We start from the raw sequence: 27615 nt of genomic DNA, 5'->3' as shown, positions 1-27615 counted from the left end.
TATACACTTTATTACCAAAGGTATTAAAATGCCTGCCTTTACACGCACATGAAGTTTAATGGCATCCCAGTCTCAGTCCGTAGGGTTCAATATTGAGTTGGCCCACCCTTTGCAACTATAACAGCTTCAACTCTTCTGGGAAAGCTGTCCACAAGGTTTAGGAGTGTGTCTATGGGAATGTTTGACCATTCTTCCAAAAGCTCATTTGTGAAGTCAGGCACTGATTTTGGACGGGAAGGCCTGGCTCGCAGTCTTCGCTCTAAGTCATCCCAAAGGTGTTCTATCCAGTTGAGGTCAGGACTCTGTGCAGGCCAGCCAAGTTCCTCCACCCCAAACTCGGTCATCCATGTCTTTATTGACCTTGCTTTCTGCACTGGTGAGGAGACTCGTCCAAAATCAGTGCCTGACCTCACAAATGAATGGTCAAACATTACCATAGACACACTCCTAAACCTTGTGGACAGCTTTCCCAGAAGATTTGAAGCTTTTATAGCTGTAAAGGGTGGGCCAACTCAATATTGAACCCTACAGACTAAGACTGGGATGCTATTAAAGTTCATGTGTGTGTAAAGGCAGGCGTCCCAATACTTTTGGTAATATAGTGTATATGATGTTTTACACTGCATTAAAGCTGGTCAATCTTTACCAAGTGGCGGGCCCAAACACCCATCACACAGGAACCCATCCCATGTGCTCCGGACCTTATTTATAGGACCAACTCTTTTGTCTATAATAAACGGCCAGTTGGTCATAACAACATACGGCTTATTATTCAACATAGTTTTGGTTTATGTAACAGAAAATTTGGCACTGGCAAAATAGAGCTGGTTGTAGGAAACAGAGAGATTTCTTAGTATCCAATACCATAAAAAGTAGAGTTTTTTACATCATGTTGTTGATTAGAGTAGGGCCCACCAGATAGAGCAATGACAATATGGTGGATACGACTATTTGTAAACGTATGGCGTTTTTTTGGACACATTCTTATGCAATTTATGGCTGATCTTCTCACCAATGGCCTCTATGGTGCACAAAAGAACAGTGCCCTGCAGGAGAAGGACAGACTAATAAAATCTTTAATTTTCTGCCATTTCGAGGACAAAATAATGACTAGTTTTTAGTTGAATTTTTTTCCCTCTATTACTTTCATTCAGTTGGCAGTGATATGGAAAATGTTTCAAGCTGGTTGTTGTTATAACTTGATGAAACCAAGGAAAGTGGCCTGGCGATGGGTATCCAGAGTGGCATTTCTGCGCGGTATTTGAAGAGTGATGGAGTTTTTTTTTTGTAGTCGAAAGATTCCTAAATAAAATAAAAATTTGATGTTAAAAAGCAGTTCAATGGAGCAAAATACACCAATTTGTCAATTGCCAGTGCTAGGCGCTCCTCAGCCATTTACTGGAAGCTTTGTATTTTTATGAATTAATAGAAGGCTTCCTCTTGTTGGCTGAGGAGGAGATTGTGATGTCATCTTCCCACCTCTTCACCTTCAAGTGAAATGAAACCTGAAGTTAGGCTTTAAAATGAGAGGCAGTGTTATATTTATGGTTTAGGTTAGGGGGCTGGGTTCCAGCTAGGACAGCGGTTCTCAACCTATGGGTCGCGACCCCTTTGGGGGTCAAACGACCCTTTCACAGGGGTCGCCTAAGAACACATATTTCCGATGGTCTTAGGCAGGAAACGCACCGCAAAAAAAAAAAAAAAAGGCAGCGGCCTGCCCGACAGGTACACTGCGTATGAGTCGTCGCTGCTCAGGAAAGCCCGTACATGCTCAGGTATTTACAGGCAGACGGCGCATGTGCGTCGACATGTTGGCGCCAGATGGCGCCCTTTTAAAATGCAGAGCCAAGGCGCCTCACTAAACGGTAAGTGAGACCCCTCCGCAGTCCCTGCATCTGCTCAGGAGATGCAGTGCTGGGGGTATGGTACAGGAGATTCTCCCGGAGAATCTCCTGTACCATGCCCACAGCACTGCATCTCCTGTACTATGCCCGCAGCACTGCCTCTCCTGTACCATGCCCACAGCTCTGTATGTACCATGCCCACAGCCCTGCATCATGCCCGCAGCCCTGCATCTCCTACACCATGTCCGCAGCCCCTGCATCTCCTGCAGCATGCCCGTGGCCCCTGCATCTCCTGCACCGTACCCTAAGCCCCCGCATCTCTATTAACCAAAGTTGTAATAAAAATATTACACTTTTTATATCTAGTGGTTATTGTAGAGGGCACTACTGAAGTCATATCTAAAGTCCTAGCTTTTTGAAATATGGTGATGTATTCTATTTAGGGATGAAACCTTCTATAGTGTAATTGGCTGTTATCCAACAGTCCACCCAGCTATATGTCTGTAGATCTTTACATCACCACCCCACCTTTCAAAGTGTTCCCTGAATGGTGCCCATGCTGAGCAAGGGACCTCCTATGTTGATTATGCAGCAGAGCTGCTGCTTGGCACAGGACCCGAAAGCTAGTGGAGATCACTTTAATTACAATGTCTACGCGGATCTCACAGGTATAGCACATACATACTTACATTGGCCCAAGCTGGACCAATGTAACTATGTATAAACTGCCATCCCTAATATTCAGCTTTAAGTACTCAGAGGCCTCCAGGGCATACAGAAGATGAAGAAGTGGGAACCTCTCGTGTCTTCTTCTGGCTTTTTATGTTAGGTATTTCCAACAAATAAAAGCAGAGGTGGCCTTACCAGAAGTGTAGCAAGTGTTATAAGCCAACTCCTTATCGCTTGGCATACTCTGAACACAGCTTAGAAGGATTTCACTCTCTCCAGAACAGTCATCAGACCTACGTAGCACAAGATGGCCCATAGTAAACGTTACATCTCTGTAGAAGACCTGAGGTGGAAACAAAAGAAAATTTTGGAGTGAGCTCAGATATCCCAAGATGGAGACAATTAGTGTAGGACAGGTGAGGCTTTCACCTGGCTATATATTAAGTATATCCCAGAATGTTTAACACTTATACTGCGACCTTTGACCTCCAGTGACTTCCCTTCCTGCAGTGATGTCTTCCAGGAGATTTCAGTACGGTCCTCAGCGTCTGAAGCAAAATAGAGTAGAGGAGAGCCCGATGTGAAACCTTGTGATGTGAAGCGAGTTCAATAACAAAGTCCTAAACAATATTTTGCACATAGACCACCATAAAGGACCTGGAAATATTCTCCAAGGGGCATGCTTATAAAGAGAGGTTGAGATTCAACCTCCTTCATAAACGAAAGGCTGTTCCCTAACTGGATGAGGTGGAGACCTGGGGCATGGACAGTACAATTCCCACCTAGGCCAATTAGAGAATGCCTTGCGTTCCTGGAGAAAAATGCAAGACATTATGTGAATGGTCTCCATGCCAAACGAGCAACCTTCTGCATTCACAATTTGTAAAGCACATTGTTTGCAGATGCCCAAGCTCTGCTAGCTCACTACATATAGCTTAAAGAGGGTGGTAAGAATTTTTAGAGCCAACACTTAGCAGGCTTTGTGCCAGTGTAATGTCCTGTCTTCCATTTAGACAGGGATTTTTTTCTCAGAAAATAGGTGCAGGAACTCAATCACGACCCTTCAAACACCCCCCCCCCCAAAAAACTGCATTAAATGGTGTAGTCAAAGAGTTCTGAGTTGGGGGGGGGGAGGGGGTGTAGTGCAGAGCTCTGAGTGGGGGGGGGGGGGGTGTAGCACAGAGTTCTGGTGTGCACTATGTGCAGAGTTCAGGGGTGTTCTACGTACATTGTGCAGAGTTCAGTGGTGCTGTACATACAGTGTGCCGAGTTCAGGGGTGCACTTCACCTTCTTCCACGGCTGTTTACCTCTGCATCCCCTATCCACATCTCACTTTCACCCCTCTTCAGCTCTGACTTCTGCATGCAACCCCCCTTCCACTGCCCCGTCTTCTCCCTCCTTCATCCCTTCCACATGTCTTACTTGTGTTGCTGTATTAAGCTGAAGCACCCAGCCAGTTCTATAACCTCCCCACACACACTGTAGGTGGCTTTACTTCTCTCACTTGCAGGGAGATCATCCAGTTGGGGTTTTGGAATCTGCACTGCACCCCAGGCCCCTTCATATCCCTTTTCCCCATCCTGCACTCCGTAGGAGCCACTCAAGAGATCAGATCTGTGGGAGCCGTTGGGAGAGGAGCTGCCACTGATAAACACAGAAGCTGGACATCTGTGTTTACAAGTGATAGTGGTGAGCAGGGAGCTGAGGGCCTGAGCCAGAGGTGGTGGAACTGAGTTCCACCAAGTTCCAGCTGAAAAAAAGCTCTGCATTTAGACTACTAACTCTCTTCCCTGTCTAAACCTTTTAAAGAGACCCTGTCACCTTGCCTATTCAGGACTGAATTACAGTGTCTGCTGAGACACCCCCCCCCCCCAAAGTATACTCACCCATGCCCCCCTACTGCAGAAGTCCACCCTGGGTAAGCTCTAGTGTTGTATGGCATTGGAGCTTACCAAGGTGGAATTTTTTTTAAGGCCCTTATGAACGTAACAGTGTTCAGCCCTGTTTTTTACATGCTTCCCCCCTACCTAAAGCAACAAAGCAAAGATTCTGGCAAGCAGGGGCAAAGGATTGTGAATAGGTGGATATACCTTGCTTGGAGGGCTGTCGCCCTTTATGGATTAAATTACAGTTTCCCTTTAATAAGTACCCTATCCTCCCCACCATCAGGTTACATATCAAACGGGGCGTGGCCAGGCGGCGTACCCTACTACTGGATTTGTGGTGACGGAAGCTTCTGGCGTTCCCTGCCTTGGCGTGGAGCCAAGTTGTGTGTACTGCGGCTGCTTTCCGCACTGATTATGGTCATGATGTGCCTGTATTTTATGACATGCAAGTGAGTGCAATTGTTTTATCGTTTTATAAGTATAAATGGTTTATGCAATGTTGCACTAGTGGAGGCTGTTATTTCTTCCACATGTACTGGAGCTTCGTTGTTCTTGGGATTGGCCTACTGGAGGTGGATGTCTTACTGGACCCTATACCTAATGTCATGTCTGCTTATTCACGAGAGTGAATAAGCACTGTGTTCTGGTGAGTGGCCATTTTTATTTCATCTTTGGTTACTTGGTGGTGGAGTAAGTGGTGATCCCATCTTAGTCCGCACAATCACCGGGACCTTTTATTTGGTACGCACATCTACTTATACTCCGAATTGGAGGACTGTGGGACTTTTGTGGATTTAATTAATTTCCTAAGCCTGCATGATTTCACATATTTGCGCTACTTTATTTGCTATATAGTGGGTTTGCCTGCTTTATCAAATAATATTTTAAGGTTACATGGCAAGCCCTCCCAGTGACGTAACTCACATGCCTGTGTACAGGAATAACTGTATTCCGACATACAGGAAAAACGTTATCCTGACACGGGCAGCATGCTGAAGTTGTATACTGAGCTGTGCATGTGCTGCTCTACAATTGGAAAAAAAATGCTATCTGGCAGGAAAAGAACCTTCATTTTTAGAAAAGACATACAAAGTTTAAAATAACTTCCTGCTAGATTTTCTTTCTAAAAAGAACTTGTCAGTAATCTAATCTTTATCTATGGGTGTCCTCTTGCTACTGGTATCTAATCATGGGCACAATGGTTGGCCACTAAGGAAAAAGCGATGTTCACCAGCATGTCCAATGTCCAACAGCTAAGATTAGGTGTTTTGGTGCCCATGGCTGCTAACAATTGAGGACAACACTCTCATTCTAGGTTAAAGATGGCAGGCAGGTAAGGGAGGGAGAGAAATAGCTTGTGTTTTAACATGGCCAACCTCTGGGTGATAAAAGAGGGAAGAGAGAAGGATACTTATTTTGGAAAATGGTCTCACCAATTGAAGATACTGACTCGGCTACCAGGTGAAGAACAGCACGTTTTCCTGAAAAAGACAGCACAGTGTATTGAAAACAAGCAGTGACAATCTTTATCCACTGAAGCCCCAGCCCTATTTCGGACACTTTTTGTTTACAAGTTAAAATCAGTATTTTTTCCTAGAAAACTACTTAGAACCCCCAAACATTATATATATTTTTTTAGCAAAGACTCTGGAGAATAAAATGTCGGTCATTGCAAAATTTTTTGTCACCCGGTATTTGCGCAGCGGTCTTTAAAACGCCATTTTTTTGGAAAAAATTTGAAAAATCACATTTCACTGCATTTAAAAAATACTAAACAGTAAAGTTAGCCCATTTTTTTTTTGTATATTGTGAAAGATGATGTCACGCCGAGTAAATAGATACCCAACATGTTACGGTTTAAAATTGCGCCCCCCCCCCGTGGGGTGGCGACAAACTACGGTCAATAGAGATCTCAATCTGCAACGCTTTAAATTTATTTAACGGTTACCAGTTTAGAGTTAGAGTGTAGCTCTTTTTTAAAATTATTGCTCTCGCTCTGGCGATCGCGGCGATACCTCACATGTGTGGTTTGAACAGCGATTTCAGTCGCGGCTCGACTTCCGTATACGTTTTTTTTTGTGCGCGAGCTAACGGTGACGGGGGCGGCTAAATTTTTTTTTTTTCCTATTTATTTTTTCTTTTTTTTTAACTTTATTACAGGTTTAAAAAAAATAAAAAAAATCTGATCACTTTTATTGCTGTCACAAGCAATGTAAACATCCCTTGTGACACCGATATCTTGTGACAGGTACACTTTATGGAGGGATCGAGGGTCTAAAAGACCCCAACCCCCTCCACTACACTTCCCTGTATGCAAAACGCCGAAAACTGCATTTTTGCATACAGCCGTTTTTCAAATCTGCCGCCTTTTGCAGCCAGTAACCCGGAAGTGACGTCATGGACGCCGCCTCCGGGTTACGTCATCGGAGACCTGATCGATGCCGTTTCCGGCATTCATCGGGACTCCATCCAGCCGGCGGACGTGCCGGCTGGGTGCTCGGGGCTCCCGGTGGGACGGGAGCCCCGAGCAAAGCCACGGAAGGCGGCGGGAGGGGGGGGAACGTCCCCTCCCGCTCACCCGGGTAACGATCGAGCGGCTCCCGAGCCTCATCGGTCGTTACCGACGGAAAGCCGACCGTCGGCTTCAAACCACGGTACCGGGATGATGTCTCTAGCTAGAGGCATCATCCCGGTATACCCCCGCAAAGTCTGCCGACGTATGGGTACGTCAGTATGCGGTAAGTGGTTATACACTGATGGTAGGATGAGACGGTACAAGAAGAAGGTCTATTGTCGCCCACAGAAAAAAAAGGCCTTCCTCCCAACCATTTTTTACATTTTTCTCTACAGACATTTTTTAAAGTGAAACTAAACCCTCCTAACCTTTTCAGCCGAAGAAGCTGCCATCCCAGCATGCCTTTTGAAACTGTTAATCAATGAGTTTAGTTCTGCTTTAATATTTCTCTATAGACCACCCCTATTATATAGACTTTATCTAGATCATGGGTGTCCAACCTTTTGGCTTCTCTGGGCCACATTGAGTGTAGAGAAATTTTCTCGGGCCGCATATAAAATATATACTATAGTTAAGGTATATAAGTAATAAAACGCAGCTGTGCCCTTCTCGTGCTGCTGCGCCCCCCCCCCCCCAGGACTAATTTAACACAACTAGTGGATGATCCCCTCTGAAGCAGCCTCTGTGGCCGTTCCCCCGACTCGACTTCCTTCCTCCCCAAGCAAAAAAAAAATTGTCAGGGGGCAGTTGGCCGCATTGCCTGTGGTTTCGGGCCCCAGGTTGGACATGCTTGATCTAGATCACAGGTGTCAAACACAAGGCCCGCGGGCCGAATCTGGCCCTCCAGGCCATTTTATGTGGCCCTCGCACCTCTACTGTAGCTGCAGGAGAGCTCCAGTCCTCCTCCAGACCTTATACTTTCTGCTTTCCAGCAATGTCTCCAGCTTCTTCCCAGCAGCACCACAAGGTAAGGGAGGTGCACTGTGATGTAAGGGAGGGTGGGGGACTCAACTTTTGATGGTGGAGAGGCTCTTGACGTCTTATGTAAGGGTAGGGGATGCTCTGGACATCTAGTCTTACAGATACAACCGGCCCTTTGGAGGGCAATCATAATGCTGATGCGGCCCGCGATTAAATTAAGTTTGACACCCCTGATCTAGATGCATAAATTCACCCACATCTTGCAATTTCCTGTGTGTAGGACCAGGGGGCAGGCTGGAGTAGACACTGAGCTCTCCTAACAGAGGCAGCAGGCAGCGAATGGAGGAAAACATACGCCTGGTGTCATATTGTGGCCCAGCTGGAGGCCATTGATGTTTACAAGGCTAAGCTTCCAAACATCCAGATAACAATTTCAGGGACAGGTTAGGTTAGGTTATATGCTGATGTTTATTGCCTTCAACCATGGCCAATTAGAGGTTAACGTGCCCACTTCTCAAAATCGCTGAATACAACAAAGAACCCCTCTAAAACTGGACTTTTGAGGGCAATAATAAACAAAAAATATATGAAAATTCAAATGAGTATAGAAAAAGTACAAAGAGAAAAAAGGGGAAAAGATTCTCAAAACAAACCAAAGTTTATTTCCTGAGACATATAAAAATACTTATAACCAGAGAACAAACTCTGGAGTGATTAAAACAATTCCATGCGGTTGACCATTGACATACACAACACCTGACCGTGGAGAAGACAATATACATAGACTAGCAGCTGAGACCCAACGCGTTTCGAAAATAATGAGGCCAAATTCTTCCCCAGGGGTCTATATGAGCATAGGTATGTATACAGTGCCTTGCGAAAGTATTCGACCCCCTTAAACTTTTCGACCTTTTGCCACATTTCAGGCTTCAAACATAAAGATATAAAACTGTAATTTTTTGTGAAGAATCAACAACAAGTGGGACACAATCATGAAGTGGAACGACATTTATTGGATATTTCAAACTTTTTTAACAAATAAAAAACTGAAAAATTGGGCGTGCAAAATTATTCAGCCCCCTTAAGTTAATACTTTGTAGCGCCACCTTTTGCTGTGATTACAGCTGTAAGTCGCTTGGGGTATGTCTCTATCCGTTTTGCACATCGAGAGACTGAAATTTTTGCCCATTCCTCCTTGCAAAACAGCTCGGTGAGATTAGATGGAGAGCGTTTGTGAACAGCAATTTTCAGTTCTTTCCACAGATTCTCGGTTGGATTCAGGTCTGGACTTTGACTTGGCCATTCTAACACCTGGATATGTTTATTTGTGAACCATTCCATTGTAGATTTTGCTTTATGTTTTGGATCATTGTCTTGTTGGAAGACAAATCTCCGTCCCAGTCTCAGGTCTTTTGCAGACTCCATCAGGTTTTCTTCCAGAATGGTCCTGTATTTGGCTCCATCCATCTTCCCATCAATTTTAACCATCTTCCCTGTCCCTGCTGAAGAAAAGCAGGCCCAAACCATGATGCTGCCACCACCATGTTTGACAGTGCGGATGGTGTGTTCAGGGTGAGCTGTGCTGCTTTTACGCCAAACGTAACGTTTTGCATTGTTGCCAAAAAATTCGATTTTGGTTTCATCTGAGCAGAGCACCTTCTTCCACATGTTTGGTGTGTCTCCCAGGTGGCTTGTGGCAAACTTTAAATGACACTTTTTATGGATATCTTTAAGAAATGGCTTTCTTCTTGCCACTCTTCCATAAAGACCAGATTTGTGCAGTATACGACTGATTGTTGTCCTATGGACAGAGTCTCCCACCTCAGCTGTAGATCTCTGCAGTTCATCCAGAGTGATCATGGGCCTCTTGGCTGCATCTCTGATCAGTCTTCTCCTTGTATGAGCTGAAAGTTTAGAGGGACGGCCAGGTCTTCGTAGATTTGCAGTGGTCTGATACTCCTTCCATTTCAATATTATCGCTTGCACAGTGCTCCTTGGGATGTTTAAAGCTTGGGAAATCTTTTTGTATCCAAATTCAGCTTTAAACTTCTCCCCAACAGTATCTCGGACCTGCCTGGTGTGTTCCTTGTTCTTCATGATGCTCTCTGCGCTTTAAACGGACCTCTGAGACTATCACAGTGCAGGTGCATTTATACGGAGACTTCATTACACACAGGTGGATTCTATTTATCATCATTAGTCATTTAGGTCAACATTGGATCATTCAGAGATCCTCACTGAACTTCTGGAGAGAGTTTGCTGCACTGAAAGTAAAGGGGCTGAATAATTTTGCACGCCCAATTTTTCAGTTTTTTATTTGTTAACAAAGTTTGAAATATCCAATACATTTCGTTCCACTTCATGATTGTGTCCCACTTGTTGTTGATTCTTCACAAAAAATTACAGTTTTATATCTTTATGTTTGAAGCCTGAAATGTGGCAAAAGGTCGCAAAGTTCAAGGGGGCCGAATACGTTCGCAAGGCACTGTAAATGTCTACTTCCAGTCCCAGATGCTCAGATGTGTAGAGTAAACCACGTAATTAAAAGAATCAAGCCCAAGATGTTTCATGCAAGGCTGAAAAAGGTCAGTGCCAGAGTGGGCCGCAGACCAGGATCCAAAACCCCCCCCAGCGTCCACGAGGGGCATAAATGGGCTTCCCCTCTGGACATTTGGATCCTGGTCTGCGGCCCACTCTGGCACTGACCTTTTTCAGCCTTGCACGGAACATCTTGGGCTTGATTCTTTTAATTATGCGGTTTACTCTACACATCTGAGCATCTGGGATTGGAAGTGGACATTTATACATACCTATGCTCATGTAGACCCCTGAGGAAGAATTTGACCTCATTATTTTCAAAACGCATCGGGGCTCAGCTGCTTGTCTTTGTATATTGTCTTCTCCACTGTCAAGTGTTGTGTATGTCAATGGTCAACCACGAGGAATTGTTTTAATCACTCCAGAGTTTGTTCTCTGTTTGTATGTATTTTTATACATCTCAGGAAATAAACTTTGGATTGTTTTGAGAATCTTTTTTCCTTTTTTCTCTTTGTAGTTTCTCTATACTCATTAGAATTTTCATAAATTTTTTGTTTATTATTGCCCTCAAAAGTCCCATTTTAGAGGGGTTCTTTGTTGTATATGCTGATGTTTAAAGCTCAGGCAGGGCTGATGCAACCATAAGGGCAGCTTAGGGAGCCGCCTTAGGGCGACAGGATGGGGGGGCATTAAAATCTGAATCCCCAGCCAGATGTAAGTGGCCATCATCCCGAAAATTATAGCAAGCAAAATTTCCCTTAGGGTGTGGGATTATGTGGGCGACCTGAACATCTAAATGAATATATGAATTCAAATAAAAAGTACGTATAATTTTATTGTACAAACACTTTAAAATAGCATATATGCAATTGCATACAGTAGATATGCCAAGGTTAAAAAGAACTACATGAATCATGGCTAACAAGGGTTGGTCATATGCAAAAGTGACTACATGAGCACATGCGTTCCAGAGAGACCCAACGCGTTTCAAGCGTACCCTTCTTCAGGGGTCAGATTTTTAATATGATGCAGACATGTGCTTTTAACAAGCCAACTCTCAGCTTTCAATGGGGAAGAAATACAAGTGGCTGTAAAGTCTCTGATCACTTCCAAAAGCACCGCATTGGGCCTCCCCCCCTCATGCGACCCCCCCCTCGCCTCGTTCACGGGCTCTCCTGTCCCACCTGCAGGCCCGGTGCTGTCATGGTAGGTGTCGAAGGCTCATGGTCATGAAAAGGGGTGTATGACTAATAAACCAATGACTAATAGAATAGTGCCATTAGTTGTCCTCTGTATTCTGGGTTAAATGGGGCCCAGCCAAATTCAACCTGAAATAGTAAGGACATCCTGTGAGTACAGGTTGTCATGCACCCCTAAAGAGTTCATCACTACAGCGCCCTGCACTCACATACAATGATCCAGTGTCAATCTCTACATCACAGAGGTCCACTCCACATCTGAAAAAGTATATGTAGCACCCTAGATTGGAGTAGGCTGCCAGGCAAATTTGGTTAGCTCCTCTGTAAACAGTGAAGCAGGGTCTGTTCAGTGTCTGTCTAGAGCCCATGTGTCAAACACAAGGCCCGTGGGCAGAATGTGGCCCCCCAGGTCATTTCATGTGGTCCTTGCATCTCTCCTGCAGCTGTGGCACCCCCCTTGTCTCTGCCCCCACCTTGTCTCTATAGTTGGCAGAAGAGAGGACAGAGCTCCCTTGCCAGATCCTGTGCAGCTGCAGAAAGGCTCGTCTCTGCCCCCCCTTCTCAGCAGTCTGCAGCAGAGAGGAGGGCAGAACTCCTCCTACAGATCCTGCACCTCTCTGTGCAGCCGCAACACCACCTTGCCTCTGCCCCCCCCCTCCCGGTCTCAGCATTCAGCAGACTCTGGAAGCTGACTCCAGCCCTCCTCTGGTTCTCCTCCAGACCCTGCACTTCTTCCCAGATCCACCGAATCTTCTTCCTGGCAGCAGCACAAGGAAAGGGTGTGCATTGTGATGTAAGGAAGGGTGGGTGACTCTTGACTGCTGATAGTGGGGGGGCTCTTGACATCTCATGTAAGGGTGCGTGGGGTGCTCTGGACATATAATCTTACAGATATAACCAGCCCTTTGGGGGCAACCATAAAGCTGATGCGGCCCGTGATGAAATTGAGTTTGACACCCCTGGTCTAGAGATTTCTAAAAGTATGGTGGGAGGGAGAACAGGACAGGCAGCCTAAATATTTATGGAACACCAGCCAATCCCTGGGGAGGTGTGCCCAGAGGGTGGAGGAAGAACCTATACATATTCTGTGGACTGGCAGCAAGGGGTAGAGTTCCAGGGTCCAGCCTTCTGGGGGAGACCCCTGTGCTAGGGGCTCTGCCCCTGAGGCAGGGAGTGAGACAGCGAGGAAGCTGAGGAGCCCTTTTTGAAAACATCAAGAACCCAGGAAGGCTTAGCTGGGGTGGCCAAAAAACTATAACTTGACAGCACTAAGAATTCACAGAGAAGCTGGACTTCAGATGTGCAAATACAATGACCACTGTACAACACGGACTGGATGATACTGGCGGTGCAGCCCTCCTCAGATCGGGGACTCTTGAAGTGTACAAACAACAAAAAGCACAAAAGGGCACAAAATCCTAGTGCATTATCCACAGCACTTTATTATAAAACGGAAGATACAAATTATGCTCAAAAACCAAAGCAGATAGCTGGCATTTCATGAATCCAGAAACCAGCCTCATAGGACCAAACAGCGGAGAGCACCAGCTGACACATCTTTGCTCGAAAAAGGGGACCAGTCCCCCGAAATGTGTCAGCTAGTACTGTCAACCGTTTGGTCCTATGAGGCTGGAAGGCGGACTTCTGGTTTCTGAATTTGTGATATGCCATCTATCTGCATCTATCTAGTCAGCCAGGAGAAAGCACAGTGCAGCCTAAGGTTGTGTAATACCACCAGCATTTTTGGACAGAGCAGTTAGAAGCCTAGCAGTCCTCAAGTTCTACAGTTTCGGGATATCCCATAATCCCTAGCCCAAGTTCCTGTTCCTAATAAAAACCCAAAAAAGAAACCCCTAGACCTAGGGATGTCAAACTCAATTTCATTGCAGACCACATCAGCATTATGGTTGCCCTCAAAGGGCTGGTTGTATCTGTAAGAATAGAAGTCCAGAGCAAACCCCCCACCATCAAAAGTCAAGAGTTTCCCCACTCTCCCTTACATCGCAGTGCACCCCCCTTACCTTGTACTGCTGTCAGAAAGAAACTGGGGTGGAGCTGGGAAGCAGAAAGTGCAGGGTCTGGAGGAGGACCCAAGGAGGGCAGGAGTCAGCTGCCTAAGTCTGCTGAATGCTGGGAGCAGCGGATTCAAAGAGTAGGTGGCGCTTCAGCTGCACAAAGAGGTGCAGGATCTGTAGGAGGAGTCCTGTCCTCTCTGCTGCTGACTGCTGGGTCGGGGTTTGTGGGCAGAGACGAGCCTCTCTGCGGCTGCACAGAGAAGGGCAGGATCTGGTGAAGGAGTTATGTCCACCACTCTGCCGCTGACTGCTGAGACAAGGTAGGAGCGGAGATAAGGGGGGTGCCAGCGCTGCAGGAGAGGTGCCACAAGAAATGGCCTTAAGGGCTGAAATCAGCCTGCGGGCCCTGTGTTTGACACATGTGCCCTAGACTGATTCTTCAGCCAAAGGAATGTGGCACCCTCTAGTGTACAGTCTAGGTAGGTACATTTATGCTGACCGAGTCTGGGAAGTTGGTTTGGGTTCAGCTTAAGGTCAGGTTGGAAGGCTCCGCAGACCAGGCCTTTTTAACCTCCCCCTGGTTCTGGAGGTCCACTGAAACTTCTAGAAACTAGTGGGCCGAGGTATAGAGGCAGAGCCTGAATATTGATGGGAATTTTGACCAATCTTCAGGCAGAAGATCTGCCCAGCAGGAGGCCTGAACAGCAATCTTATCCAAGGCAGCAGGATTCAAGGGACCTCTACACCCCCAGGGCCTACAAGGGAGAAGGCTACCAGATGCATTATCCAGCTTTCTTTCACAGGTACAATGTCACAGATAACCTAAAACCCTTGCTCTGGGACACTTTTCAAGGCAGCCAGGTGGGCTGGTATTTCCTGCAAGTGTTGGGACTTTGTGAGGTTCTACTAAGTCAGGAGTCTTCAAACTATGGCCTTCCAGTTGTTAAGGGGACACAGTGCTCCTGCATACGGTCTGGGACTTTGCTATTTCTACCAGGGGGACACAGTACTCCTGTATACTGTTGGATGCTTTACTGGTTTTAAAAAGATGATATAGATTAGGGTGACCAGATGCCCTTGGTTTCCGGGGACAGTCCTTGGGCTGAGGACACTGTTCCCAGACCAAGTCTTTCCCCGATTTTGTCCCTAGATTCAGAGCCGGATTAACATAGACAAGGCATCCTATGCTGGCTGAGATACAGCCCGTACCCAGAGCTCTGTCTATTATGTAGTCCTGTGCCCAGCGCTCTGTGTTTTATGTAGTCCTGTGCCCAGCGCTCTGTGTTATGCAGTCCTTTGCCCAGGGCTCTAGGTATTATGCAGTCCTGTGCTCAGCGCTCTGTGTATTATGTAGTCCTGTGCCCAGCGCTCTGTGTATTATGTAGTCCTGCACCCACCTTTCTGTGTATTATGTAGTCCTGTGCTCAGTGCTCTGTGTATTATGTAGTCCTGTGCTCAGCGCTCTGTGTATTATGTAGTCCTGTGTCCAGTGCTCTGTGTATTATGTAGGCCTCTGCCCAGTGCTCTGTGTATTAGGTAGTCCTGTTCCCAGCGCTCTGTGTATTTTGCAGTCCTGTGCCCAGCGCTCTGTGTATTATGCAGTCATGTGCCCAGTGCTCTGTGTAGTATGTAGTCCTGTGCCCAGCGCTCTGTGTATTATGTAGTCCTCTGCCCAGTGCTCTGTGTATTATGTAGTCCTGTGCCCAGCGCTCTGTGTATAATGCAGTCCTGTGCCCAGTGCTCTGTGTAGTATGTAATCCTGTGCACAGCACTGTGTATTATGTAGTCCTGTGCTCAATGCTCTGTGTATAATGTAGTACTGTGCCCAGCGCTCTGTGTATTATGCAGTCCTGTTCCCAGTGCTCTGTGTAGTATGTAGTCCTGTGCCCAGCGCTCTGTGTAACATGCAGTCCTATGCCCAGCACTCTGTGTATTATGTAGTCCTGTGTCCAGCGCTCTGTGTATTGTGCAGTCCTGTTCCCAGTGCTCTGTGTAGTATGTAGTTCTGTGCCCAGCGCTCTGTGTATTATGTAGACCTCTGCCCAGTGCTCTGTGTATTATGTAGTCTTGTGACCAGCGCTCTGTGTATTATGTAGACCTCTGCCCAGTGCTCTGTGTATTATGTAGTCTTGTGCCTAGCGCTCTGTGTATTATACAGTCCTGTGCCCAGCACTCTGTGTATTATACAGTCCTGTGCCCAGCGCTCTGTGTGTTATGCAGTCCTGTGCCCAGTGCTTTGTGTAGTATGTAGTCCTGTGCCCAGCGCCCTGTGTATTATGCAGTCCTGTGCCCAGCGATGTGTATTATGCAGTCCTGTACCCAGCACTCTGTGTATTATGCAGTCCTGTACCCAGCGCTCTGTGTATTATGCAGTCCTGTACCTAGCACTCTGTGTATTATGCAGTCCTTTATCCAGCGCTCTGTGTATTATGCAGTCTTGTGCCCAGTGCTTTGTGTAGTATGTAGTCCTGTGCCCAGCGCCCTGTGTATTATGCAGTCCTGTACCCAGCGCTCTGTGTATTATGCAGTCCTGTGCCCAGCGCTTTTTGTATTATGCAGTACTGTGCCCAGCGCTCTGTGTATTATGCACTCCTGTGCCCAGCGCTCCGTGTATTATGCTGTCCTGTGCCATTTGCCAATAAACAAAAAAGAAAAATGTCCCCGGATTTTATTTGAAGAATCTGGTCGCCTTAACATAGAGCTCCTGTAAGTGTGGGGACTTTGCTATATTTCACCTAGGGGACATAGAGCTCCATACAGAGGAACTTTTGCTGTTGATTCTTCAAAAAATGATATCACTCTGAAGGGAGTACCGTCCAGGACAGTGTTTCTCCATTTTTTTTGTCTTGCGGCGCACCAAAAAAGATCAAAAATTTTTTATGGCATGCCTGAAAAGATTTAACAATTTTTGTGGTGAAGAACATAAGTTTTTACATATATATTTAACTATTAAGTGTAAGAGTAGTATCTCACAACATTTATTAAGGCTCCGTTCACATGTAGGCGTTTTGGGGCGTTTTTGGGGCGTTTTTCTGCTCTAGGATCAGCTCTCAAAACGCCCAACAAGACAAATCCTATTCATTTCAATGGCCCCTGTTCACATCTGAGCGTTTTGAAGCTGTATACAAAACGCCCAACGCTCAAAAAAGTACATGAGCTTCTTTTTGGGCAGATTACAGGCGTTTTCCATTGATCTCTATTCAATCTAAAAACGCCTGCACAAAAATCGCGGTAAAATCGCGGTAAAAAACGCCGCAAAAATCGCGGTAAAATCGCGGTAAAAAACGCGCGAAAAACGCTACGCTCAGGTGTGAATGTAGCCTAAAAGAATCAACAGATATCCACTCACATGAGGGAGGAAGTATACAGGCACATCATAATAAAAAGGTGCTTCCGTAGTTCTGGTGAAGTTGGCAGAGGGCTTGGGCTCTCGGAGAGCTTGAGAAAGGGGCGTTACGTCCTCACTGTGGACTACCGCGCATGTTCTGAAATGCGCTGCGTCATTTCCTCCTGGTGATCCACTTCCGGCGGGCGCTGCACGTCATGCTGCGCTCCAACACTTGCAGACTGCCATCAAGTCTTCCCACCCTGGCCCTGTGGGTCTGACCACTGTTAGGGCTCCCCAAAATATTTTTCAAAACTCCCACAGCACACCTGCAAATCTTTCGAGGCACACTAGTGTGCCGCGGCACACAGTTTGAGAACCACTGGTCCAGGATCTGTAATTTTTGTGTACATAGTGAAGGAAGCTTGTCCTCAAATTGTTTTACCAAGTCAAGTTGGGCTTCCAATAATACCTCATCCCCAACCAAGTTGTTTTCCCTCAACAAAAAAAGTTGGAAAATACGTGTTTCCTGGCTGTGCAGAAATAAGGGGACCAAAAAATCCAGAGGCCCTCTAGGGGCGGAACGCTACAGGAGGAATGCTGAAAATGAAATCTGCCTGGCTTTGCATGCTAGGAGTGGGGGGAAATAGGCCCAAATGACCAGCTGTTCCTGCAGGGGAAGGGGGGGTGGGGGTCTGGGTGGTAACGCTACACATAAAAATATATTGAAAAGTATAAAATACAGCAGGGCGCATATAGGTGGGGAATACGGGGGGTGGGGGGTTTGCAGTTGAGCTTTAGGGCTGAAACACACCTTTGAGATGAGGTACATTGTCACCCCAACGCACTAGGGCAACATAGCTCTGATGCACATAAGTTGCAACACACTGCAATGCATGCAGGGGCTGACCGCCAACTTTGGGCCCAGGGGGCAAGTACAAACCAGAGGCCCATGGTGCCTCCTCCCACTCTCCCTTTTCCTGGCCTCATCCTTACCCCCATTCCAGGCTGAAGCTCTGCGCCAGGTAATCTCTACTCACTGGCCGAATCTGGGTTACCGACTTTGCCGCCAGAGTGGAGCTGTGACAGCTCGGTCAGGGCTGGCCAGGGGGAGGAGAGTCTCCAGTGGGGCATGGAACCGGCCTCTGTTCAGACACAGTTTACACCATCCATGCTAGGGGGGAGGCCTGCGCTCTGTCCCTATCTTCATCCCACACTCAGTAGGTCAGTGGTGGGGACTTTTTACTTCTCTTCACCGGGAATCCTTTAGGCATGACTGTGGCAGAAGCAGTGCACCCTTTTTACAGGGCATCAGAGCGGCCCCGGGGGGGGGGGGGCAATTGCCCCCCTGCCCCCTGGCCCAGTCCTCCCCTGAATGCATGGTACCACACTATTGGAAAAAATTCTGCATGCCTGCTTATTCCTGTGTTTCTTGCAGCCCCAAAATAAATAGGCTGCCCTATTGCAACACATGTCAATAATAACACATTGCACAGGAACAGAGAAGTGTGACTAGGCCCTTAATAACTTGCATTTATTTTTATAATTTCTTTATCTTTTAAATAAACATTTTGCGTTATCTGTTGCCCACATGCATTAGCTTTTCTCAGGGTCAAGGGTCATCCAAGACTCAGCAGAGGTTCCTATTTTTATAACCACTGAGTATATTTTTTATACTGCTCATCGTCTTCCTATCACGACGCTTCCTCTTCTTCTGATCAATGTTAGCTTTGTTCTGACTTTGGCAACAGAACAAGGAAACAGATTACGTTTTTAAAGTATATTTGCATACGAAAGATTAATCACTGGCACATTACCTGTCTCATAGATAACATTGCATGGCTTGCTTTAAGTAGAGAAGTACGCATTTCACAATGACTTTAGTGCCCTGTGCCAACCAGAAGAATTGTCTGGAACACTTTTAACCCTGGACAGTGAGATAATGAGGGCAGAAACATTGACAATGTAACCAACCATCACCTCTATTTACTTCCCACTAGGGATGAGCGGAACACCCCCCGGTTCGGTTCGCAGCAGAACTCCAGAACAGGGGAAATGTTCTAATCCAAACAGCAAGACGTTAAAGTCTATGGGAGCCGAACAGGAAAAATCAAAAGTGCCCATTTTGAAGGCTTATATGCAAGTAATTGGCAATTAATGGGGTATGGGTACTGCCCTGGGGGACATATATCAATAAAACATTTTTTTTTTTTAAAGCAGTTGTTTTTTCAGGAGCAGTGATTTTAAAGTGCAACAATAAAAATAAAAAATTACTTTAAATATAGTGCATGGAGTCCCCTTAACCAATTGCGCTCCGCCCACCATACATTTACTCCGGCACTCTGCCGCTGCTGGGCAAAGCAACGTAGCCCTACGTCGCTCGTTACCTGGGGAGCCAGCGCGTGTGACCGACGGCTCCGATGGCCGCCGGCCACTCGCGATCTCCCGCAGCAGAGACAGAAGGACAGACGGTTGATATAAACACAGCCGTCTGTCATTCTCACTGAAGTGATCACAGAGGCTATGTGATCCTGCTATATAGGATCGTATGTCTCTGTGATTACTTCACAAGCCACACCCCCTGACAGTTAGAATCACGCCCCTAGGGACACATTTAACCCCTTGATCACCAGTACAGTTAACCCCTTCCCTGCCAGTGTAATTTTTACAGTAACAGTGCATATGTATAGCACTGATTACTGCAGTAATGTCACTGGTACCCCCAAAAGTGTCTAAAATGTCAGTTAGGGGTCCGATCTGTCCAATGCAATGTTGCAGCCGCGCAAAAAAAAAAAAAAAACGCAGATCGCCGCCATTACTAGTAAAAAAAAAAAAAAACAATAAAAATGGCATAAATCTTTCCCGTAGTTATTAAACGCAATAACTTTTGCGTAAACCAATCAAAATACGCTTATTGTAATTTTTTTTACCAAAAATATGTAGCAGAAAACAAATTGGCCTAAAATGTCAAAAATTTTGATTTTTTTTTTTTTTTTTTTTAGAATTTCATATAAAAAAATGTGAAAAATACTGTTATTTTTTCAAAATTGTCTCTCTTTTTTTATAGCGCAAAAAATAAAAATCGCACAGGTGATCAAATACCACCAAAAGAAAGTTCTGTTTGTGGGAAAAAAAGGAGGTCAATATTGTTTGGGTACAGCGTCGCAGGACCGTGCAATTGTCGGTTAAAATCACGCAGTGCCGAATTCGCAAAATATGGCCTGGTCATTGAGCAGCCAAATCCTCCGGGGCTAAAGTGGTTAATGTGCCTGTAAAGTGGCATACCTGTAGCATGCATAAAACATGCTACGGCAAAAATTAAATTTCTGAAGAAAAAAAAACTAGTCAAACGAGTTACCAACCCAGCTTGTCTGACCACGCACTCTGTGTCTCTTCTGCTCTGCATGCACCTGCCTGATCCCTGCTGTCATCAGCCCGGAATCTGCAGGCCTGCCAACACCTGCCAATTTACCTCCTGGTCCGCTCCGGTGATATATCCACCACACAAAGGACGATCCAGGCACCCATACACCACCACGCTCTCGTGGCCATTGTTACAACATCAGTGGTCCTTGGGCCGGGGTTGTACGAGAGGCCTTCCCTCTGCACGTCAGGCTCAGCCGTCAGTTACATGACACTAATGTTTAGACTGTGATACAACTCTGCCTGAATGCCCCCTGCTCTGACTGCCTGACTTAATGCTGCCTGTTCTGATTTGCTGCCTGCAATATACCTTGGCCTGAATTTCCCCTGCTCTGACCTAGCTGTGATACAGCTCTGCCTAGATGTCCTCTGCTCTGACTTCCTGTGATACAGCTCTGCCTAGATGTCCTCTGCTCTGACTTCCTGTGATACAGCTCTGCCTTCACATCTCCTGCTCTAAACGTCTGACCGTGATACGACTCTACCTAAACACCTCCTACCCTGACCTTCTGGCTATGATATAGCTCTGCTTAAATGCCACCTGCTCTGACATTCTGACTGTGCTATGACTCTACTGGCTGTCGCTAATTCTTATTGGATATCACTACATTATATCAATTTTCAGTCCATATTCATACCTCAGCCAGGTTCTTAAAGCTCCATTCGCTTGGGCGTTTATCCACTGCCAGCGGCAAAAATCTACCAATTCCTGTGGCTAGGATTGACAACTGCTTTTGGACAGCTGCGTCTACCAAGCTTGTACACTACAATGACTGTTCGCACAGCCAGCAGTTACAGTGCATCTGGAAAGTATTCACAGCGCTTCACTTTTTCCACATTTTGTTATGTTACAGCCTTATTCCAAAATGGAATACTTGAGATGTTTCTACAACTTAATTGAAGTCCACCTGTGGTAAATGCAGTTGATTGGACATGATTTGAAAAGGCACACACCTGTCTGTATAAGGTCCCACAGTTAACAGTGCATGTGAGAGCACAAGCCAAGGCATAAAGTCCAAGGAATTGTCTGAAGACCTCTGAGACAGGATTGTATCGAGGCACCGATCTGGGGAGGGTACAGACAAAATTTCTGCAGCATTGAAGGTCCCAATGCGCACAATGGCCTCCATTATCTGTAAGTGAAAGAAGTTTGGAACGACCAGGACTTTTCCTAGAGTGGGCTGCCCAGCCAAACTGAGCGATTAGGGGAGAAGGGCCTAAGTCGAGGAGATGACCAAGAACCCGATGATCACTCTGACAGAGCTCCAGTGTTTCTGGAAGAACAGAAGAACAACCATCTCTGCAGCATTCCACCAATCAAAGACAAAGATGGAACTCTTTGTGCTACTTACAACTCTGATACCTCCTCTCCTTTTCCTTTTTCCGTTAGGGTCCTCCAAGTTTCTGTTCTTGGACCTCTCGTTTTTTCAATCTACACCTCCTCTCTGGGTCAGCTGATTGCCTCCCATGGCTTTCAATATCATCTCTACGTTGACGACACCCAAATCTATCTCTCCACCACTCAGCTCACAGCTCACTCCATCAGTCTCCTCACGCATCACCAACTTACTAACAGACATATCAGCCTGGATGTCACATCACTTCCTCAAGCTCCACCTATCCAAAACCGAGCTCGTGATATTTGCTCCTCCACGTTCCTCTTCTCCTGATTTCTCTGTCAAAATCAACGGTTCAACTATCAACCCGTCCCCCCATGCCAAGGTCCTAGGTGTAATCCTAGACTCTAAACTATCCTTTCGGCCCCACATCCAGTCGCTGTCCAAAGCTTGCCGCCTCAACCTCCGCAACATCTCTAACATACGCCCTTCCTAACCAACGACAGCACAAAGCTTCTAATCCACTCCCTGGTCATCTCTCGTCTCAATTACTGCAACTCCCTCCTCATTGGCTTACCTTTAAATAGTCTATCCCCCTTTCAGTCCAACATGAACGCTGCTGCCAGGCTAATACACCTTACAAACCGCTCTGTGTCTGCTACCCCTCTTTGCCAATCCCTCCATTGGCTGCCACTTACTCTACAAATTATATTCAAGATACTAACTATAACTTACAAAGCCATCCATTACTTGGCCCCCAGCTACATCACTAAATTGGTCTCAAAATACCAACCAAATCGTTCTCTTTGTTCCTTCCAGGATCTCCTTCTCTCTAGCTCCATTGTCACCTCTTCCCGTGTTTGCCTCCAGAACTTATACTGAGCCTCTCCCTTCCTCTGGAATGCTTTTCCCCAATCTGTCCGACTATCTTCTACTTTGTCCACTTTCAGAGGATCCCTGAAAACACATCTCTTCAGATAAGCCTAGTGGGCCCCCACCTAACAACTTTACATTTATTTTCTCCATCAGCACATCCCCCACAGTTATTTCCTCTCGTATCTCTTTACCCTCCCTCTTAGATTTTAAGCTCCAACGAGCAGGGCCCTCTTATTCCTACTGTATTAAAGTGTATTATAGTTGTACTGTCTACCCTCATGTTGTAAAGCACTGCGTTAACTGTAGGCGCTATATAAATCCTGTATAATAATAATAATAATAATAACTTTCTGGTCTGAATGGCAAGCGTCATGTGTGGAGAAAACCAGGCACCACTCATCACCTGGCCAATACCATCCCTACAGTGAAGCATGGTGGTGGCAGCAACATGCTGTGGGGATTCTGCGGCAGGAACTGGGAGAATAGTCAAGATTGAGGGAAAGATGAATGCAGCAATGTACAGAGACATCCTTAATGAAAACCTGCTCCAGAGCACTCTGGACTTCAGACAGGGGCGAAGGTTCATCTTCCAACAGGACAACAAGCCTAAGCACACAGCCAAGATAACAAAGGAGTGTGGATGTCCTTGAGTGGCCCATCCAGAGCCCAGACCTGAACCCGACTGATCATCTCTGGAGAGATCTGAAAATGGGTGTGCATTGACGCTCCCCATCCAACCTGATGGAGCTGGAAAGGTCCTGCAAAGAAGAATGGGAGAACCTGCCCAAAAATAGGTGTGTCAAGCTTGTAGCATCATACTCAAAAAGACTTGAGGCATTAATTGGTGTCAAAGGTGCTTCAACAAAGTATTGAGTAAAGGTTGTGAATACTTATGTACATGTGATTTTTTTCGTTTTTTATTTTTAATACATTTGCAAACATTTTAAAGAAACTTCTTTCAGGTTGGCAATCTTCTTAGAGCCTAGGCCATCTTTATGTAGAGCAACAATTCTTTTTTTCAGATCCTCAGAGAGTTCTTTGCCATGAGGTGCCATGTTGAACTTCCAGTGACCAGTATGAGAGAGTGAGAGCGATAACACCAAATTTAACATTCCTACCTGAGACCTTGTAACACTAACGAGTCACATGACACCGGGGAGGGAAAATGGCTAATTAGGTCCAATTTGGACATTTTCACTTAGGGGTGTACTCACTTTTGTTGCCAGCGGTTTAGACATTAATGGCTGTGTTGAGTTATTTTGAGGGGACAGCAAATTTACACTGTTATACAAGCTGTACACTCACTACTTTACATTGTAGCAAAGTGTCATTTCTTTAGTGTTGTCACAAGAAAAGATATAATAAAATATTTACAAAAATGTGAGGGGTGTACTCACTTTTGTTAGATACTGTATATATCATAATTAACGATTTGTCTAATTTGATAAATGAAATTTTAAAAATACAGTAAATAAATAATTTGCATGGAGGCATTTTAAAAATCTGCATACAGTATAACTATATAATTATATACTATAAATATTCTCTGGTACCAAATACAATTTAAAAATTTTTCAAAGTTAGTGTTTCTTTAACCACTTAAGCCCCGGAAGATTTTACCCCCTTCCTGACCAGGCCCTATTTTGCGATTCGGCACTGCGTGAATTTAACAGACAATTGCGCGGTCGTGCAACGCTGTACCCAAATGAAATTTACGTCCTTTTTTTCCCAAAAACAGAGCTTTCTTTTGGTGGTATTTGATCACCTGTGCAATTTTTTGATCATGCGCTATAAACAAAAAAAGAGAGTAAATTTTGAAAAAATAACAATATTTTTCACATTTTTTTTACATGAAATTCCCCCCCAAAAAATGTAAAAAAATCAAAATGTTTTATCATTTTAGGCCAATTTGTTTTCTGCTACATATTTTTGGTAAAAAAAAAAAATCGCAATAAGCGTATTTTGATTGGTTTGCGCAAAAGTGGAAAGATTTGTAATTTTTGGTGTTTTTTTTTTAACGAGTAATGGCGGCGATCTGCGATTTTTTTTGTGGGACTGCGACATTGCAGCGGACAGATCGGACCCTTGACTGACATTTTTGACACTTTTGGGGGTACCAGTGACATTACTACAGTAATCAGTGCTAAAAATATGCACTGTTACTGTAAAAATGACACTGACAGGGAAGGGGTTAATTTTTATTGGAGAGGGAGGGGTTAATGTATGCCTGGTGCTTACTGACGTGTGTGGGGGGAGGTGACTGAGTGACACAGGCACAGATCGCAGGTTCAGCTATGCTGAATCCTGCAATCTGACCCTGCTTGTCACTTAGAAGATGTGTAAACAAAGCGGGCGGATCTCCACACTTGATTCCCCGACGATCGGGGAAGAGCGGCGGTGATCAACCCCGCTCCTCCCCTGGCCTGACTCCCGCTGTGACTGAATACAGCGGGAGCGAGCCTCCGGCGGCGCGCGCGCCGCCCACAAGGTCTACGCCGCTGGACGGGAACGAGCCACTTTGCCGCAGTACAGTCAACGTGACTGGTCGGCAAGTGGTTAAACAAGGGAAGTATTGAATGTACCTGTGGACATGGAGATATTTGTACAAAGGAGATCTAATCACAAATTGTATCAAGCTTATCTCACCATTGTGTCTTTTTTTTATGATGTTGGGAGCCTCCCTCTTCTTGCGGTGGCAGAGTGTCGTTTCACAATACTTCCTTGCCTGTCAAAGAAAATACATTGAATTAAAGTGAACATGTCATCTCCAAAAAAAACTTTGCAGGGTACCCCCCCAGGCAGAAATGTGGAAGCTGCCATTTTTTTTCTTTACTTATGCATATAGGTGCCCTACTATTTAAACTTCAATAAGGCAGTATAGTGGAAAAAAAGCTAGCGCTCTGGGACACCTCTGTAGGAGGCCGGATATAGCCAATATATTAAAATGCTGTTGACAGCAGTGATCAGACAGTAAATAGATTGAGGATTAAAAATTGTCTAAATATAATGTAAAATATAAAAAAACAATCATATACATGGGGGAACATGGGAAATTTTCAAGTCCATGATAGTATATAGAAGATAGAAGTTCCGGGGAGGAGACAATGTGCCAGTAGAAACCATATACTGGACTGCAGTAAGGGCTAGCTCCACAGCACAGGGAAGTCAGCTCTGTGGGAGGAAGCATATCAAGAAAGAAGCGGAGCGCCTCTAAGTGCAGTATTATTTATTCCAAGGAAGCACACAACAATCATAAACTCACATAGGGTAAGTAATCATAGGTTCAAGATCGGTCCGGTGACCTGCGGGGAAGGCTGATGGATCCAGAGGTCCAGCTTGGTTCCCGGAAACAGCCGAACCCGGAAAAGGCCCAGCCGGCTTCGTCGTCTCCCAGCTTCATTTCCTGGCTGCAACATCTCCAGACGCTGGATCCATCAGCCTTCCCCGCAGACCACCGGACCGATCTTGAGTCTATGATTACTTACTCTATGTGAGTTTAGGATTGTTGTGTGCTTCCTTGAAATAAATAAGACTGCACTTAGAGGCGCTCTGCTTTTTTTTTCATCTACTATTTAAACATTCACTGAATGAGAACGAGCATACAGGCTGCAATTCTGCCTTTACTGGCTCCATGCTTATTCCACATTAGTGACTTGCAAAGCTGCTAAAAATAAAGAACACTGGTGTTCGAATACAGGAGCTACGGGACAAATATGTAATGTAGCTGTTCTATAGCATTTTTAGCGTTCATGAAGCTCTCATGAATTCAGTTTTCTTGGTGAGCCTATGGATTTAGATGAGAAAGAAAGATACTTAAAGGTCAAACCTAGGCTAACTGAGGTGTTGTAAAATAAAAAAGCAAGCTCTGTCTGAAATACCCGCTGTCTTTCCTCCCCCGCAGAAATTCCTTTCTGTCCCTACAGTGTATGGCAGCATCATGTATGTACAATACATAAAACACACATATACTATTCAATACAATACAATGCAGTACTGTGATGATGAGGAGTCCCCCCCCCCCCCCCCCCCTCTACAGACCGGTGATCTGCAATAGGTTTCATTTCTGCACTTGTAGGGCTAGTTCAACTTTACAGAGCTAACACTGCACACAATCCCCACCCTCCCAATTCTCGAATAATTCCGAATTCCGATTCTAAATGGTAAACTGTGCGGCCAGAAGGTAAATCAGAATGACACGGTGAGACAGAAGAAATTGGAGGAGACAACGGGGAGCCAGAGACAAATCGAAAAATACATAAAAGACTGGCACAGCGGAGAGGAGAACTTGAACCATCAGAAATCGGTGCCTGCCATTGGACGGGAAGATCTATAAGCAGAGAAATCGGGACTCACAGTTGTGGTAGAAGGATACAGCCCGACAATGCCGACATCCGTCCCGCATGTTAAGTCCGTCCTGCAGCTCTCCTGACCGAGCGGTGAGCGCGGCACAGCGAACCAATCACGTCGTGAGTAGCGGCAGAGCGAACCAATCAGGTGTGCAGGCACGCGTGATTGGTTCCCTGTGCTGCTGCTCACCGCTCAGTCAGGAGAGCTGCAGGATGGACTTAACATGCGGGACGGTCAGGCTGTATTCTTCTACCTTCCTTCAATGTGAGTCCCCAATATCGGCTGATCCGGCGATGTGACTATCGTCCACTCCTGCAGCACGATATTCGATGTTACATCGAATATCGTTCAGCCCTAATGCCAGCACCCTCCTTTCATCATTTACCGCTTGCCGACTGCCCTATAGCAGACTTCCTGCCACAGGGTTGTCGTTCTGTGCAGAATCACATATATATGTTGTAAGCTGGGGAACAGGTAGCAGGTGCGAAGCAATCTTTCAGGCACAGATACCAAGTCCACTGAGGGAGTGACAAACAGTGCGGTGTTTATTGGTGCTATATACAAGTTTATAAACAGGTGCTGTACAGTGCTTTAAGGAAAACAAGCAGGAATAATAATAATAATAATAAACAAAAGCCTAGCCGTGTCCCGGCGCTTACTACACACAATGCAGTCCCTAACTAACACAGACTGAGCAAGCCTACAGCTTGTCAGCTTCC

At 45.7% G+C, this 27615-nt stretch overlaps 1 protein-coding gene across 1 annotated transcript in view; it reads right to left on the bottom strand.

Annotated features, from left to right (window-relative positions):
- Nucleotides 1-503: 503 nt before the first annotated feature.
- Nucleotides 504-27615, bottom strand: part of TNFSF13 (TNF superfamily member 13) — a 76467-nt gene continuing 49355 nt past the window's right edge. Inside the window, exons 2-6 of the mRNA XM_082254662.1 lie at nucleotides 25196-25274; nucleotides 5834-5881; nucleotides 2943-3061; nucleotides 2709-2856; nucleotides 504-1302 (exon numbers count right to left, since the gene is read on the bottom strand). Of these exons, the coding sequence (XP_082110788.1) occupies nucleotides 1193-1302; nucleotides 2709-2856; nucleotides 2943-3061; nucleotides 5834-5881; nucleotides 25196-25274 (504 nt within the window). The 3' untranslated portion in view covers nucleotides 504-1192. The remainder of the gene's footprint in view (nucleotides 1303-2708; nucleotides 2857-2942; nucleotides 3062-5833; nucleotides 5882-25195; nucleotides 25275-27615) is intronic.

Source organism: Pelophylax lessonae, assembly GCF_965119305.1.
Source record: "Pelophylax lessonae genome assembly, chromosome: 4".
NCBI classification, from domain to species: Eukaryota; Metazoa; Chordata; class Amphibia; order Anura; family Ranidae; genus Pelophylax; species Pelophylax lessonae.
The sequence above is the reverse complement of the archived record's forward strand: the minus strand, read 5'-3'. Positions and strand labels throughout refer to the sequence as shown.